The 17,840-nt window shown below is 44.6% G+C and overlaps 1 protein-coding gene across 1 annotated transcript in view; it reads left to right on the top strand.

Annotated features, from left to right (window-relative positions):
- Positions 1 to 17,840, top strand: part of NID1 (nidogen 1) — an 81,747-nt gene that overhangs the window by 1,569 nt on the left and 62,338 nt on the right. The window contains exons 2-4 of the mRNA XM_032775043.2: positions 12,617 to 12,916; positions 16,153 to 16,382; positions 17,326 to 17,765. Coding sequence (XP_032630934.1) covers positions 12,617 to 12,916; positions 16,153 to 16,382; positions 17,326 to 17,765 — 970 coding nt within the window. The remainder of the gene's footprint in view (positions 1 to 12,616; positions 12,917 to 16,152; positions 16,383 to 17,325; positions 17,766 to 17,840) is intronic.

The raw sequence follows: 17,840 nt of genomic DNA, 5'->3' as shown, positions 1-17,840 counted from the left end.
CTGTATTGCCAAGTCTGTATTGGGAGGCCATGGATATGTGGTCTGCAGCAGGAAAAGACCTATAACAGTTTAGCCACAGTGTGTAGAGATTTGGAAATACTAGCTGTTCTCCTGGAGCTAAGAAATATCACTTTCATACTGTATGTGTTGTGTGAGCTGCAGAATTAGACAGTCCCTTCTCCAAAGAGCTTGCAATCTAGGTCTTAAGACAAAAGACAACACATGGGTACAGACAGATAGGGCAGTACATGGAAACAATGAGACAATATTGGTTAGCATGTTAGAGAATGGTGCGGTGATGGTGTCTTGAAGGTTTTCTTATGTGAATTCTAGTCTGTATCTTAGTTGTTTGCTGTTTGTATTCTGATAGCAGGGGCGGCTCTATGTTCTTTGCTGCCCCAAGGTGGTTCTGCAGGAGGTCCGCCCTGGTCACGCGGATTTGGCGGCAGTTCTCCGGGGAGGTCCGCTGAAACCGTGGGACCAGCAGGCCTCACAGGCCACTCCCCCCGTGGCTTGCCACACCAGGCACACGCTTGCTATGCTGGTGCCTGGAGCCGCTCCTGCCTGATAGCATCCACAATGTGCTCGTAATTGTCTGCCCATAGGAACATTGTAAGTCAGTGTTTTTCTGCAAGAACCTATGGTCAGAGGTACTTGTTCAGTGTAAAGTGTGAGGCCATGAGGGGGAGGGGGTTATTTAGACTGCAGCATCACCAATATACTGATGGCAATCAGTCCTGTGCTCTTTTTCATGAGCTCTGCATGCTGCAATCTTTCAGTTTTTTTCAGTGTTGAACTTTCAGTGACTATTTAACACTTTTATTCACATTCAGAATGAAGACTGATACTGATATCCTTGTGTTTAATATGGCAGCAGAACCTGGCCTAAACTATTGCTTAGGCCTGGTCTACACGAGGGGGAAGGGATCGATCTAAGTTACGCAACTTCAGCTACATAAATAATGTAGCTGAAGTTGCGTACTTAGATCTACTCACGTGGTGTCTTCACTGTGGTAGGTCGACTGCTGGCGCTCCCCCATCGACTCCGAGTCCGCCTATGTATCTCGCTCTGGAGTCAAGGGGAGTGTGCTCAGCAATCGATTTATCTCATCTTCACTAGTCCGATAAATAGACCCCCACTGGTTTGATCGCTCTGGAGGTGAGTGTAGACATGCCCTCAGTGACTGTCTTTTTTTCCTCTGAGATCTTGTCAGAGATCTGAGGTGTTTTAAAAGCCTATTGTTGACAAGGCACACTACACTGCCTTTAACACATGTTAAACACAGTTAAAGCTGAACCTTCTAAGATCACACTTTAAGAGTGCTGCATAGACATGCTTAGTAACTGAACTTTCCAGTGAACATGAGTATATTGTCCGGTGCACACTGAATGAGTCAGACCCTCACAAGAGCCATTATAAATTTGATTAGTTTATTTATCTGGCATTTTGTCCATTGTACCAGCCAGAATGAATATTTGGAATAAAAAAAAAAAATTCTGGAATAGATTGCCCATGTGAAAAAATTTTACCAGAATTATTTTATACTTTCTTTTTCTATTAAACTACATATACAATATTACTCTTGAGAAACAGAACTTACAAAAAAGTACTGCTAGTTGATAAATATATTAACTGATAATATACTAATTTATAGAATCCTGAAATTTTTTTTAAAAAAAATATTAAAAATTCTTGGGTCAGAGTTAGGGTTGTTGTGATGAAATGTGCATTTCTTTATACTAGATAAAAAATCTTTCCAATTATTCTTAACTTTTAAGTGCTTTGTTTTTGCAATCTTAATGTTTATTAATGTAGGTTTCATTAAATGTAATTCTGTATATCTAACAGTTGATATAAAATGAGGTGCTTGAACTAATAGTCCATAGGCATTTCAGTGAAGGACCTTCTAATCTAGAACTAAAATGTTAGCTCCAGCCCTTTTTGCTCTAACCATCAGTTTCACAGGACACAATGTAACAGTTATGTATTGGTATAGTGCAGGGGTTGGCAACTTGCAGCACGCATGCCAGAGGTGGCACATGAGCTGATTTTTACTGACACACTGCTGCCAGCCGGGGTCCCGGTGACTGGCCCCGCTCAGCCCACTGCTGGCCTGAGTGAACGGAACTCCCGGCCAGCAGCAGCTGAGCGGAGCCAGTGGCCAGGATCCTGGCTGGCAGGAGCTGGCGGATAGAACCCCAGACTGGCAGCGGGCTGAGCTGCTCAGCCTGCTGCCGGTCTGGGGTTACAGCTGATTGCCGCCCATCAGCCCTGCTCAGCCTGCTGCCAGCCTGGGATATCAGCCACCGGCCCCGCTCACCTCGCTGCTGGGCTGGGGTTCCAGCTGCCCGGCCCCTTGCCAGCCGGGATCTGGGCCCTGCTCAGCCCTCCTGCCAGCCTGCAGTACCGGCAGCCAACCCAGAGCTCTGCTCCTGGCCTGGTTCCAGTGCTCTGCAGCCCTTATAAAAAATTACACTACAATTGGCTTCAAAACTTGAAAATTTAAAAATGTAAAAACTTTGTTTGTATAATACAGTAATCATTAAAACATGTATAATGTTAATAAAATACATAGGTTTGATGAAACAAAGTAGTTGTGCTTATGTGCCTGTGCTTAATTTGTGTTTTTGATGATTTACCTACTAAAAAAATCTCGCATGTCTCGCACTCCCAGAAAGGGCATCTCACAGCCCAGGGGGTGCATACAACCAGGTTAAGAACCACTGCATTAAACTGATCAGATCTTCATTTTAATTTAATTTTAAATGAAGCTTCTCAAACATTTTAAAAACCTTGCTTACTTTACATGCAACAATAGTTTGGTTATATAATATAGACTTATAGAGAGAGACCTTCTAAAAATGATAAAATGTATTACTGGCATGCAAAACCTTAAATTAGAGTGAATAAATGAAGACTTGGCACACCACTTCTGAAAGGTTGCCCGTCCCTAATACAGTGGATATCATCTCAGGGATGATTTAGAGAGGTCTGAGGTTGTTTCCTTTTGGAAAGGAGTCTTTTCACTGAACTTGATTTAATTTGTTTTATTACATTTGTAAACTCTTTAAATTAAACTTTTAAATTTTGGCCTTGTTTACATTAGAAAGTTTTGTTGCTTTAACTATACCAGCACTCAGTTATGCAGACAACCAGCCTTATTTGTCAAAAGCTAATTTTTACCCAGAAAGTGTCATGTCCCCACAATGTCTGGTAATTACACTCCAAAAAAACAAACAACAACAAAAAAACCACTTATTTGTTTGAAAATTTGATTTTACAAAAGTATAGTGTATCATTTTTCTACCCACCTCGCTGCTGCCCCGTTTGACTAATTGAGATAGAGCTGTATATAGTGTGTCTGGTATGTTTTACTACAAACCATAAATGTAATTTAGCAATGTGTAATCCAGCAGTTTAAAATGCTTAAAAAAATCTGCCACCACTTCCTGTCATTTTAAATAGAGTAATACCCTAAATGGCAAAAAAAACCCATATAGCTGTTACTGTCTTTAGACAACACAAACCTTCAGCTTTTTTGTCTTTTTATAATAAAAATACCTCTTTATTGAACTGTAATACACATCCATTTTTGGACTTACACATTTTTATTAATGTCAATAACTAAGTGAATTTATATGAGTTTAAAGGGGCATGGTAAAATTAAATAATACTTTAAAAAAACAAATTTCCTTACGTATGTTAATAAAATGCATTAATTCTTAAATTTTGAAATTTAAAAAACAACTTTTCACTACTTATGATAAATGCTTATTCTGTGCACTTGACTCACTTTACACCAGGAATCCAGACTGCTGGGTTTCTAATATTTGTTTTTCAGTGTTTCAATAGTTTGGTTCTTTTGCAGTACAATAATAGCACAATGCTTGGTTGCATATAATGCAGGGTAATGTTTAAATCTGAACAAAACATCTCCTTTGAAAAACAAAACATGAAAATAATCAATTGTTTGTTGAGAAACCTACAAATTACTTGACAGCAACCCTATCAGTTTATGACAAAGTAGGAAATAAGGATAAGTCTATATCACTCTGGGAAGTGCCCTCCCAGATGCTGATAGACAAACACATGCTAGCTGTGCTCCAGCTAGCAATAGCACTGTGGCCACAGCAACACAGACATCAGGTCGGCCGCCCAAGTACAAACCAATCCAATCCTCTCTGGCTACATGCTTGGGAGGCTAGCCTGTGCTGCTGTGGTCACAGTGCTATTTGTAACACACTAGCTTGAGTAGAACTAGCACATCTGTTTACGTACACTGGAAGTATGTTCCCTGCTGCTGTGTAGACATATGCTAAGAGTTCAGAAGCAAGCACCCAATGGCTGGAGAGAGACAAGGATAGCTTTAAAGTTGTTTCTCTTGTCTCTAGTCTTTATTCCATAATTTTGAATGGCTTTGATTATATATGTTTGGTAGCTCCTCTCCCAATGTTATTTTAGATTTCTGTTATAATCTGGGAATCACATAAATTGCCTTTTTTTGTGGCAACAAGTCCAAAATGGAGATGAACTATGAATTTGTGACCCCTGAAAGATGCATGTATATTCCTTGAGAGTATATTTAGTCTAGATAGAGGAGAAATTGACATAGTAAATTTGCCATGGTTAGTAAATTATTCCTCCATATACCCCCATCATGCCTATTCAGATTATAAAGAAAATTAAACACTGTACATATAATATAGATAAATATTTTAATACAGCTGATGACTAGGGTTCTGTGTCTGTTGCAGAGGTTGCAGGAGTCACGGATTCCATGACTTTCTGTGACTGCTGCAGCAGCCAGTATGGCTGACCATGGGGCCACCCAAGCAGCTGGCTGGTGACAGCCACACTAGCCACTTCATTTTTTGATGAACTAAAGTTAGCTATTTGCTAAGTTAAACCAATTGTTCGTGTGTAACCACATCCCAGATAAATGACAAACTATAGGTTAAATGCTGACCCTACGCAGACAGATTGCTAATCAGGAAACCCCTGGCTGTCAGAGGAGGCTTCAGAATGATATTTTCTACTTTGCTTGTGACAGCAACTCTTCAAGCTCCATCTGCAGTTCTTTCTGTGAGAATGTCATCCAAAGTCCTTAAATATAAATGTTTATGTTGCCCCTTATAACTTGCATTATTTTTCACCATTTTCATTTACTTTTCTTTGTCCCTGAAGCCACCATTTCTGTGAACGGTGTGCCCTCAGTGGAACGTCTTATGGAACCAATTAAACTTTTAAGTGTTACCTCTGGGGCAACCTGAACATGAATGTGTTTTGTTTATGTTTCAGTTACAAATCTGCATTGAAAATGATCAATAAACAAGAAATACACATTGGACTGTTTTATGCCAGTTGTAAGATTAAGCTTTTGCCAGACAATGGTTCAGATTCTCCATTTCACCATGGCTGAGCAGCATATAGGGATTGTAAACCTGACAGAACCCATGCCTGGGAAATACCCTGATATAAAAGGATTCCCTGGGTGGCAAATAGCTAACAGAATGGCTTTATCTCCCCATTCCCCTGTAGCCTCTGGGGATGTACTGAAGGCATATCTGGGACTGGAAGTTGCAAAAGCATGCTGCACTCTGGTTTCTGCAGTTACAGAAGAGTTCCTAATGTGCTGGGGAGCCAAGATAAGTTAGAACAGTCTTGATGTTGAATTTCAGTTTTGCTTGTCAATCAAAACAGGGCACTTATAGCCTGAAATAAGTATTCACACACAGACTTGCAGGAAAAAAACAAAATCAAAATTGAGTTAGTTATTTTGGTCCAAGGTTAAGTGTAGGTCAAGCCTAAATTCTCTAGTTAAATTCTAAACTAAGGGTACGTCTACACTGGCAGAGTTACATCGTCAGCAGTTACAGCGCCACTCACAGAGCTCTAAAGGGAAACCGCTGTTTTGTGTTCACGCTGTCAACAGCCTACACAATAGCATGTTCACACTTGTGGCACTTGCAGCATATTCAGAGCGTTGCACTCTGGGGAGCTATCCAACAGAGCATTTCTTCATCTTTCACCACTAAGAGCTGTTGGAAGGCGGAGGGGGTTGCGGGGCATCCTGTGTCATGTCCCAAAGCCCCGATGCATTGCTTCGCATGCCAGCAATCCCTGTGCTTCCGTCTGCATTTGGCGTCATCTGTCAATGGTTTGTGTACTGCACACCCTGCTTCTTCGGGCTGCAGGAATGGCACCTGAACTGTTGACCAGTATGCCGCTTGCTCTGACCAACACGTCACGAGTGGCAGGGGAAACAAGCACTGAGTGGTGAGATCACATCGTGATGCACGTCTGGGATGACAAGGAGTGGTTGCAGAAGTTTTGGATGAGGAAAGCCACATTCATGGGATTGTGTGATGAGCTCGCCCCATCCCTGCGGCTCAAGGACATGAGAATGAGAGCTGCCCTGTATTGGAGAAGCGCCTGGCAATTGCACTATGGAAGCTGGCTACTCCAGACTGCTACCGATTGATCGATTGTTAAGCAGTTCAGAGTGGGGAAAGTCGACCGTTGGACTCATGTTGATGGAAGTGTGCTGGCCCATTAATCGCATCCTGGTCCGAAAGACTGTGACTCTGGGCAATGTGTGTGACATTGTGGATGGCTTTGCACAAATGGGCTTCCCTAACTGCAGAGGGGCGATAGATGGCACACATACTCCAGTTCTGGCACCAGACCGCCTACCCACCAAGTACATTAATCGCAAGGGGTATTTCTCAATGGTTCTCTAGGTGCTTATTGATCACTGTGGGCATTTCACGGACATTAACGCAGGCTGGTCTGGAAAGGTGCATAACACACACATCTTTTGGAACACCGGTCTGTTCAGGAAGCTGCAAGCAAGGACTTTCTTCCCGGACCTGAAGGTCACCGTAGGGGAAGTCAAAATGCCCACTGTGATCCTGGGAGATTCTGCCTACCCCTTAATGCTGTGACTTATGAACCCATACATGGGGCAACTTGACAGTAGCAAGGAGTGGTTCAATAACAGGCTGAGCAAGTGCAGAATAACTGTTGAGTGTGTTTTTGGCCATTTAAAGGCCCACTGGTGCTGCCTCTATGGGATGCTGGACCTGGCCAGTGACAATATTCCTATGTTTATAGCCTATGCTCCATAATATTTGTGAAGGGAAGGGTGAAAGCTTCAATTAGGGCTGGACCGCTGAGGCTCAGCGCCTGGAGGCTGAGTTTGAACAGTCTGAGACCAGGGCTATTAGAGGGGTACAGCACGGGGCCATAAGGATCAGGGATGCCTTGAGGCAGCAATTTGAAGCTGAAAGACACTAATATTTGTTGCTATGCTCGGGAGTGCGGTGCTTGTAATGTTAGGAGGTGATTGGGGCAGACGATGCAATATGAAGACTTAACATAATTGTCTGTTGCTTTGCAGGGTTCTGTTTGCTTTCAGTTAATAGAATAAAGATTGCTTTCAAACCAAAACAATTATTTTATTTAAAAAAAAAAAAACAGAAGAGAGGCAAACAAAAAAAAAATTATCAGCAGCAAGGGGCATGGGAGAAGCCATGGCTAAAGATTTGTGTATGTCCAAGGGTCATATCCAGCCTTCTCCTTTGAAATACAGTGCAGTGGATACTGTACTTCAGCAGGGCCAAACTGCAGAGGGATGGGTGTTGAGTGCGCTGGGTAGTGGGAGTCTGCAGTGCTGAACTGTGATGGGGGAGAATGCCGTGGATATAGACTGGAGCCAGGAGGTTGATAAGGGTGTGTTGGCGGTGGCTGGGGGGGAGCATGGGAAAGAATTTTGCGACAGCAGCTGCAGAGGAGGGCGGGCGTGGAAGTGCTTGGTTTTCAGAGCTAGCATCGCCTGGAGCACATCTGCTTGGTGCTCCATGGCTTCATTCTGGCCCTCAGCGTTCTCCTTTCAGTCTCTCTTCTCACTGTCTTGACACTCCTTCAGTTTCTGCTTATTGGCCGCAGAGTGCATCATAACATCATGCAGAAAGTCCTCCTTAGTTCTTCTTGGCCCCTTTCTAATTCTGTGCAGCCATTCAGCCACCGATAACAAAGAGGGAGGCTGGGCTCCCAAGGTAAGGTGACCATCTATCCCATTTTTAAAGGGACAGTCCCATTTTTGGGGACTTTTTCTTATATAGGCACCTATCACCCCCACCTCCGTCCCGTTTTTTCACAGTTGCTATCTGGTAACCCTATCCCAAGGTCATCTCTGAAGTTTAAACACAACATTTTACAGAAGCAGTATTGTTTGCAACACAGAGAACACTGATTCAGTGATTTAAAACACAGCCACTATTCATGTACCTGTCACTAACTGGCTGACTCCAGGCAAGCACACATGAGCCACAAGACCCCCAAAATGGTGAGTAGCCCCAAGGGAAGGGTAAATCACTCTTCCTGGACCCGGCTGTATACTGGGCACGTGGCTCTTGGGGAGAGCTAGCATTGTAGGGAGAGTCTGATAATCATTCCTGTCCCCACACTTTCCACAGAATATGATTATGGAAGATATCTCACTGCTGAGCATGGGCAGGGAATCAAGGGAGGGTCTTCTCCAAGACTGTGGCTTCTGTCCTGGCCCCTATGTGGCTCGCCTTTGTACAGCAATGGTGTCCTCCCCACCCCACCAGTGACAGCACAGTGGTGCGGGAAAGTTACCATTACTGGGGCAAGAAACAAAACTGCTCTGCCAGAGAACCTGTGGCAGTGGATTGCCCAGTATCTCCATGAGAGTTTCCTGGAGATCTCTGAGGCAGATTTCCTTGAAGTGAGGGAGTCAATCAACACCCTGTTCCGCCGCTCAGACTAGGCATGTGGTGATACGTGCATCATACAGACACAAGCCTGCTTTCTGCAACCCTCCTGCCCCCAACAACTCACTTCAGCGATTCCCAAAATGAAATCCACTTACCAGGGCCTCCTCTCCTGTTTGCACTTTGCCAACATCTGACAGCTGTGACTGACTAGCCTTCTCTAGGGTAGAAAAGAGCTCCTGGCTGCATGCATCTTTGACCTTCTAGTCATCCTCTGCCTCTGGGTCCCCCTCCCCCTCCACATCCTCATCCAAGATTTCTTCCTCCTGGCTTGGTCCACTCTCAACTGGAACACGAGCCACTGAAATATCCACAGTGGCCTTCGCAGCGGAGGTGGGATTGCCGCCGAGTATCGCATCCAGCTCTTTGTAGAACTGGCAGCTCATGGGCGCAGCATCAGTGTGGCAGTTTGCCTCCTGCGCCTTTGTGGTAGGCGTTCTGCAGCTCCTTCAGTTTGACCCTGCACTGCAGTGTGTTCTGATCAGGGACCCTTTCTGTCATGCATCATGAAATCTGTCTTAGGTATCGTAATTCCTACGGCTGGAGCGCAGATGGGACTGGACAGCCTCCTCTCCCCAAATGCTGATGAGGTCCAGCAGCTCAGCATTGCTCCAAATGGGGGATCGCCTGGTGCATGGAGCAGGCATGGCCACCTGGAAAGACGCGCTGAGACCACTGCATGCGTCACCAAACAAGCAAGAAAGGGACTTTCCAAAGGAATTTATGGGGTGGGGATGACGGTTGGTCACCTGAGGTCAGGGAAGTAGAGTTCAAACTGTTGGCCAGAGAGGGGAGAACAGGCATTGTGGGACACCTCCCTGAGCCCAATTGCAGCTCTGTAATCGACCGCAGTGTCTGCACTGGCACCATGGCACTGTAGCCCCAGTGTAGAAAGCTGTACACCTCTTGTTGGAGTGGGGTTTTTTTTTTGTTTTTTTTTTTTTTACAGCGCTACAACTGCACAGTTTCTGCGCACTGAGTGGCTTGGCAGTGTGGACACCTTGGGAGTTACAGCTCAGAAAGCTGCTTTACTGTGCAGAAACTTGCCAGCGTAGACAGGGTCTAAAATTGCAGCAATCTTGAGTGCAAGGAAGGAATGTGAGGAATGGCTTAATTGTGCAGTTTGCACAAAGCCCTAGGCAGGGAAGTTAGGAGAAAGATCTATTGGCTGATCTATTGTGGAAAGTTACACAACATCTCTGCTCCTGCTGTGGGGGGCACATGATAATGCTGTTGATCCTTCACTTTCATCAGCCACAAGCTCTCCGACAAGTGTATAATGTCATGTATACTATCGCTCCTGGATCTTACACTGTAGAAGTAGTATGGTCCAGATGTTAAGGTGGTGTTAGTCCAAATAGTTCCATTGATATTAATGGAATAACACCAGCTTGCATCAGGTGAGAATCTGGCTTACTGGTTAGTCAACAAAGTAATTGTCTTAAGTATTTATTTATCCATTCTAAGTTTGAGTATTTACTTCATTTCTTCCATCCAGAGCTGACCTTATGGGTGGGCGACATGGGTGACTGCCCAGAGCACCATAGTCAGGGGGTACTGCGGTCAAGAGGCAAGGAGTGGGGCGGGCCTGGAGTGCAAGGCTGCAGAAAGGAGCTTGGGGCAATGGGGGTGGGGAAGGCATCAGGCACCTGGGGAGGCAGTGGGGGCCGGCAGCGATGGGGGGGACTAATGGGAAGGCGGCAGGGGGTGGGAGGGATGAGTCAGGGGTGGGAGAGGCAGTGGGTACCAGGGGCATCAAAATACAAGCTTGCCCAGGGTGCCATCTTCCCTAAGCTTCCATACCTAGCAGCACTCTAATGTAAACATTTTTAATAGCTGTGACAAAGTTCCTCCTCCACCTTGGTGGGTCCTGCGCTTATTGGCAGATTTGTTCACATCAGTGATCTTCCCTTCTTATGGAACCCACAGTCTGAGTCAGCTCCTCCTGTGTCTGATCAGGAGTTGGGAGGTTTGGGGGGAACCCAGGCCCGCCTTCTACTCTGGGTTCCAGCCCAGGGCCCTGTGGATTGCAGCTGTCTATAGTTCCTCCTGTAACAGTTGCAGGACAGCTACAACTCCCTGGGCTACTTCCCCATGGCCTCCTCCAAACACCTTCTTTATCCTCACCACAGGACCTTCCTCCTGGTGTCTGATAATGCTTGTCCTCCTCAATCCTCCAGCAGTACACTCTCTCTCACTCTCAGCCCCTTCCCCCCCCCTTTGCTTCCCCCCCAGGCCCCCCTTTTTCCCCCCCCCTTTTAAAAACAAAACAATACCACCTCCCCTTCCCCCCCCTCTTTCCCTTCCTTTGGCCCCCTGAAAAATTGAGTGAGCTCCTTTTAAAGCCAGGTGCCCTGATTAGCCTGCCTTGATTGGCTGGCAGGTGTTTTAATTAAAGTAGCTATCTCTCTGCGCTTTAGAAAGATCTTAATTGGCTGCCAGGTGCTTGATTAAACCTGGAGCAACTGCATTTTGTTACCAGGTGTCGTGGACTCACAATTCGTGCCCACACTTGCCCTGTGTGGTCGTTGGGTGCCCCTTTCAAGTTAGACAGCTTCCCTCGGGGTCCACTCTCTCTCGGGTCAGGCCCCTCCACCTCCTGGAGCAGCACTCGTTGAGCCTTAGCCACGTCTGTCTCTGCCGTGGGCCCCTCCGGGAGTCCACGGCCACATCTGGACCCCCTGGGCCTTTCTCCCTCCAAAGGGGCTGATGCACCCTGTTCTCTAGACGCAGAAGTGACTCTCAGCCAGCTAAACAGGCAGGGTTTATTGAGGAGTTGAAGCACAGCACAGGAAACTCTCAGGCGCCTCAGGCCTGGCCTCTCACAATAAGAGCACATCCGCAGTCTCCTGCATCAGGTGGTGTCTGCCTGCTTCCCCTTCGCCAGCACCGAGCCCCCTGCTTCCCGCTGGTCTCTGATATCCCCGGCCTCAGCCCGCTCAGTTCCATTGCCTTTTCCAGGCTAACAGGGTCGTAAACAGGAAGGCCTGAGTCCCTTTCCTCGCAGCTCTCCTCTGGCTGGAACCAGCCTGGTCAGGTCACCGGGGTCCTCTCTCTGCAGCCATTGTCCTCCACTGGTCAGACCGGTTGTGTCTCGTGGGCTGGGGTCCCGAGTCCTCTCCGGTCCTCTGTAACAACAAACTCCCTCTCCCCTCACCTCGTTAAACCAGTAACACCCAGGTACATTGAGTCCCACCCCCTGTGCATGCAAACCCTGGAAAAGACAGAAAACCCCAAGAAAACCCCCACTTCGTCACACCAGGGTACTAGGAATTTGTTTAGCCTGGGGCTAACATACCTGTTTCTCAGTACTTTACTGTAGCCATCTGGCCTTGCCCCATCACATAGCATAATGGCTAGTATCTAGTCATCTAAGAGAATCCATACAAAAGACTGCATGCACTGAGTTTTGGTCTATAAAGATCAAGAGTTTTGGAGTTTGTGAGAAGTGGTTATTTTGTACTGATTTGCCAGAAGCGGAGGTGAATGTGGTAGCCTGTGAAATATAGCTGTTTGAAATCTTACCCTTCAGAGAGAAGAATGTTCAGTTCTGAATGTACCTTGTTGTTGAATCATGAAAAGTTAAAAACCCAGGATCCCTCCAAATAGATATAAAAAGTGTGTTTTGGAATAGTCCTACAGGTTGTAAACTTGACTTATCTCATAAATACAAGCTTCAGCTTCAATGATATTAGGTATTTAAGAACCGGAAATGTTTCAGTGGGTTTGAAAGTACTACAAAAGTGTTTAGACTTGTGAAATAGCCATGTGAACAATACTTACTGCCCTGTCTAAATGATTTTACCCTTTCTATTAGGTCGCCACTAATGGGATCATTGCAGTGAATGAACCATCAAAAGAAGAAGAATACCTTGGTCAATTCCCACTCAGTTTTGGAGCTATTGCTCCATTTTTGGCTGATCTGGACACTACAGATGGACGTGGGAAGGTGTTTTATAGAGAAGATTCATCCCCTGACGTCTTACAGCTTGCCGCAGACCATGTCCAACGAGGGTTCCCTGAGGCCATTTTTGACCCAAGCAGTGTTGTCATTGTTACCTGGACGTCTGTGGCTCCTTACTATGTACCTGGAGAAGACCTCACTCTGGAAGGCAAGGTGAATATTAGACAGAGCTCTAAGATGGACCAAGTGCAACAGAAGTGTAACTCCATGGTCCATTGTTTTATGTGTCAATTGTAATATTTCATACTTCAAAAAGAAAATTTATTTCACTTTGAGTACCTTACCGCTTTGCTTGTTATGCTTATCACAGCATTCATGAGAAGGAAATTTTTGGGTGAAGTTTCTCAGACATATTTAAAAGGTGTAAGCAGTCCGGCTGATAGCATATGCGCAGAGATGAGGACAAAGCTCCCATATTTTTACCTTTTTATTCAACATCAAACTATCCTTGAACTATTATGTTAACTTTTATAACACCCAAAAATGTGCCAGATACTTGGAATAATCAGGGAACTTAGATGTACTAAAACCTGGACTTTGGGGGCTAAATTAACAAAGAAACTTAATGTGGTGACACTCAATATCATCAGGTCTAACGTTCAGGTGTCTAGAAAATCACAAATGCTGGATTTAGGCACCTAGGCTCCGTACACAATGAATGGAAGAGATGGGATCTTAGAATGGGATTCACAAAAGCCAGCACACTAGGTGATGCCTCACCAAAGGTGGAAGATGCTAAGCCAAGGCGGGCGTGTGAAGCATTTCCCCCTGTCTCATACATAGATACATAGGCACCTAAGTCTGGGCTATAGGGAAGTGCCCCCTACAAAATGGGATTCTCAGCGGAAAATGCTCTCTTGGTTGAGGTGCCTACATTGTTTTTGAAAGAAGTTAGCAGGGAGGGAGGAGGCGCAGTAGCAGCACCCTCATAATGTTTAGCCCAGTAGTTAGGGTACTCATCTGACATGTGGGAGAAACCCCAGTTCAAGTCCCTCTTCTCCCTGATGGAGAAAGGAGGTTTGAACTGGTCTCTGCTGCCAGGACCCTAACGACCGGGCTATGGGATATTCTGACATTGTTCTCTCTAGCTCTCCTGTTGAAACTGTTGCACTCATTGGGCCAAGCGAGCAGGTAAGTATGAGACTGACTCTGTAGCCTGATGTTTAGTGCACTCGCCTGAAAGGTGGGAGACCCAGGATTCAGTCTCCCTACTCCAGTGACTCTTTTTAAAATTTATTTATCCCCATTTCGACAGGGGAGACTGAGAGCTCCACACTAGAATATACCATGCCCCAGTGGCTAATGTATGCACCTGAGAGGTGGCAGAACCCACTTCAAATCTTTCCTGTGTCTCAGTTGGAGGGTGGTACTTAACTGAGTGTCTTCCACATCCCAGATGAGTACCCTAGCCACTGGGCAAAAGGTTCTGAGGAAGGTTGTTCTCCCCTGCTCCCTCCCTGGTGTACACTTTTTTCAGTCTTTGTGTAAACATCTCTATAAGGGCCTGATCTGGTAGCTGATCTCTGAACAATCTTTCCAGACTAGGCCCTGCAGCTAGGTAGGCAGAGGACTGTATATCTGTCTTTCCCTGGTTCGTTCATTGCTCTGGGGCTTAGGTGTCCAGATGTCTGGTGTGGGGCTGCAGTGCTTGTACTCAGGCAAAAACAGATACCTGGTGAACTTATACTGCAGTTGAGGCACCGAGCTAGTTTTGGTGACTACAGATTTCGGGGGCAGCTGAGCAGAGGCTTTGAATCCCAGTGGGGCCTGATTCTGGGATTTAGATGTGTAAAGTGGCAGTTAGGCACTTAAGTCCTCTCTGTGAATCTAGCCTTCGATGTCTTTTTTTGGGTTGATCACATCTAATTCACCACAAACTCGCATATCTGAAATCAGGCCTTCCATAGTAGACTCTTTAAGATACATGTATGATGATCTATGTATGCTTAGGACTTAACCTCACAATTTATTTGAGAGCCACAATCCCTCCTCCTCACCCCATCTTCTAAATCTTTTAGGTCCCATTCTGCAAAGATGTAAGCACATACTTTGTTTTATGTACTGAGATTAGCTCCATTGTCAATGGGACTGCTCACAGTGTATAAAGCTAAGCACGTGCTTCTGTCTTTCCGGCATCAGGGCCTTGTTTTGCCAAATACCAGTTTCTTGTGTCTCACTAGGCTAGGGGCATAGCATCCACCTTCCCTCTAATGGGGCCCATGCTGGGGCAGTGGTAAACAGCTAAATGGCCCTCATTGGAACACTGTCTCAGCAAGGGCCATGATTGCAGTGACATGGATGTTCTCTACCAACAAATGATAAAATACTTCTCCAAAATCCTCTCCCCACCTGACAGCCCTAAAATAAAAAATGCAGATCAGAATTCAAAATTGGATGTGCTGTCTGCATCTAAACATACGTCATTTACAGTCCAGTGCAGCACCACTAGGCCAGCTGATTCCTTGACATCTGGTAGCTTTGAGGGTTGGTTTTGGTTTGTTTGTTTTTGTTTTTAATTTGGTCATTTTTATTTATTTATTGGCTTAGTATAAACTGGGCTTTATGAAAGTATAAGCTGGGTTTGGTTGATAAGTATCCTGAACACTGCTGCTGGTTATCCAGTACAGCATGCACTCTGAGGGGTCCTGTATTGTGTGTTACCCCTCACTGCACACCAGTGGCTTCTTCATCTCCATGTGGGGCCTGAGATGCCCCAGAATGTACTGAATTAGAGAGTTTAAAATGATAATTTCTCTGCTCTCTTTCTGTGGATAGTCCTTTAATCTCCATGTTGAGCTTCAGCTGGGATTTAAGTCTTTAAAACAGAAAACTCTGATTGTAAAACATCTGATAAATGAAAATGTAGTAATTTTGGAAAGTCAGTATGAGTATTTGATATCACCTGGTTATTGTGTAAGGACATTTCTCACTTGAAAACTGAATCTTTTTTTGGGCCTAATTTTGCGGAAGCTGTGAATTCAATATACTATTCTGTGCAGATATTTGTAATTAGCATCTAAATTTGATACAAGATCGTCCAGGAACAGCCAATCCACTCCATTTTTCTGTTAAAAAGACTTTTCAATTTGCTAAACATATACTGAACTTAGGGCTTTTTTAAGCATCCTAATGGCTATTTTACATTGACTTCAGTTTCTCTGCAGTAAGACTTTGATTGTGACATTTAAGCATAGTCAAAACAAATGTGTGTTTGAAAAAAAAAATCTGTTTCTTTGAAAAACTTCTCAAAGGAATTTAACAGTCTCTAATAATTGTGTAATGCACAACCCATTGTGTGAACCATGTTTTGTTTTATAAAGTGTCTCTTCTTTTTTTTCTAATCTTGAATATTTTCCCACAAGTAAATGGAATTTAAATCTTCCCCACAGAGAAACACATTCCAGGCTGTTTTAGCGTCTTCTGATTCCAGTTCCTATGCTGTTTTCCTTTATCCAGAAGATGGTTTGCAGTTCTACAGTGCACACTCCAAGAATGCTGAGGAAAACATTCCTGCTACAGTTGGCTTTAGTCAAGCCGCTACAAACTACTACTTTTGGATAAATCCAGGATCCTACAATACAGTTGCTAATGATGAAGAGTCCATCAGAAACCTGCAGGAGTATGCTTTTAAAATAAATAAATAAACCCAGATCCCAATTTTTTCTACTGTCTGACATGTTTTTATGCAGTCTGCAATGTGAGGAAAATGTCATAGCTAATAAGATGTCATTAGCCATTGTGTTAGAAATCATAAAATTTGATCAACATTTTTGAAGAATGACAAGTTTCAGAGTTGCAGCTGCAAAAAGAACAGGAGTGCTTGTTAGTCTCTAAGATGCCACAAATTTATTCGAGCAAGAGATTTCGTGGGCTATAGCCCACTTCATCAGATGCATGCTCAAATGAATTTGTTAGTCTCTAAGGTGCCACAAGTAACTCCTGTGCTTTTTGAAAAATGAGACGTTTTTGACCAAGATTTTCAAAAGTGGATGCTGATGTTGTCTTCAGTGGGAGCTACTGGGTGCACAGCCCTTTTGAAAATTGGGACACTTCCTGAGAAGCCTAACTTTAGGCATCCCTTTTTGAAAAGTCTTGACCTCTGTTCATAGGTGCTGGAACTGCCTGTAGGGGTGCTGCTGCTCCCCTGGGCTTGAAGTGGCTTTCATCATATATAAGGTTCAATGGCTCTCAGCGCTCCCACTATACAAATTGTTCCAGCACCCCTGCCTCTGTTTTTGTGGGGAAAAGGACAGGAAGGAAAGAGAACAATTCAGAAAGTTCAGAGTGCTACTATCAACATGGGTCAAATTATACCCCCTTTTCTTCCCAACCCTCCCTAGCCTCCAGATAAATTCTAAAGAAAGTTCGTTCTCAATGTATATTAAAAATTCCAGCCGTGTGCCCTAAGCTGTATTTTGTATAGGTCTGATGATTCATCCAATTTGTTGTTGCATTTATCAGTGGAGAAAAGAATCAAATATGTAGTGATTTTCATATAAAATTTATATTTACTGTTATGTTTATCTGACCCCTCGTTTAGTGTGGTTATGCTCTCTTTCTAGGAGCAGCAATTCTGGAAGGAAAGGAATCTGGGTTTTTGAGATTGGTAGCTCATCTAATAGCATTGTGCCTGCCAAAATCAGCAACAGTCCAGAACTTGGTGATGATGAACAGTATCAGGAGGTGACCTCAAAACCAGCTGTATTGCACCATGACTTGGTTGAAATAAGCCCACAACAGGTACCATATGATGCTCCCAGCAGAAGAGGGGATCAGCAACATATTACATATAGAATTCCTCAGTCAGCTTCAGAAGATGACTTACAGCCACCACACAAAACTCTAACAACAGAGACACCTCCAAGAGAGTCCTCTTTCAATCAACAGCCAGAACTCTTAACTGGGAAAACGCCACCTCAGTTTCAGGTCCAGCGGTTCCCTCAGCAGTATTCTCAGGTTATAGACGTGGAAGATATTGAAGATATTGAGGAAACTGGGATTGGTAAAGTCATTTGTACTGTTTTAGGCTCTTGGCACCTGACTTTCCCCCTTACGCCCCATTCTCCCACCCTAACAC

This window comes from Chelonoidis abingdonii, chromosome 3 (assembly GCF_003597395.2).
Source record: "Chelonoidis abingdonii isolate Lonesome George chromosome 3, CheloAbing_2.0, whole genome shotgun sequence".
NCBI lineage: Eukaryota > Metazoa > Chordata > Testudines > Testudinidae > Chelonoidis > Chelonoidis abingdonii.
The sequence above is the reverse complement of the archived record's forward strand: the minus strand, read 5'-3'. Positions and strand labels throughout refer to the sequence as shown.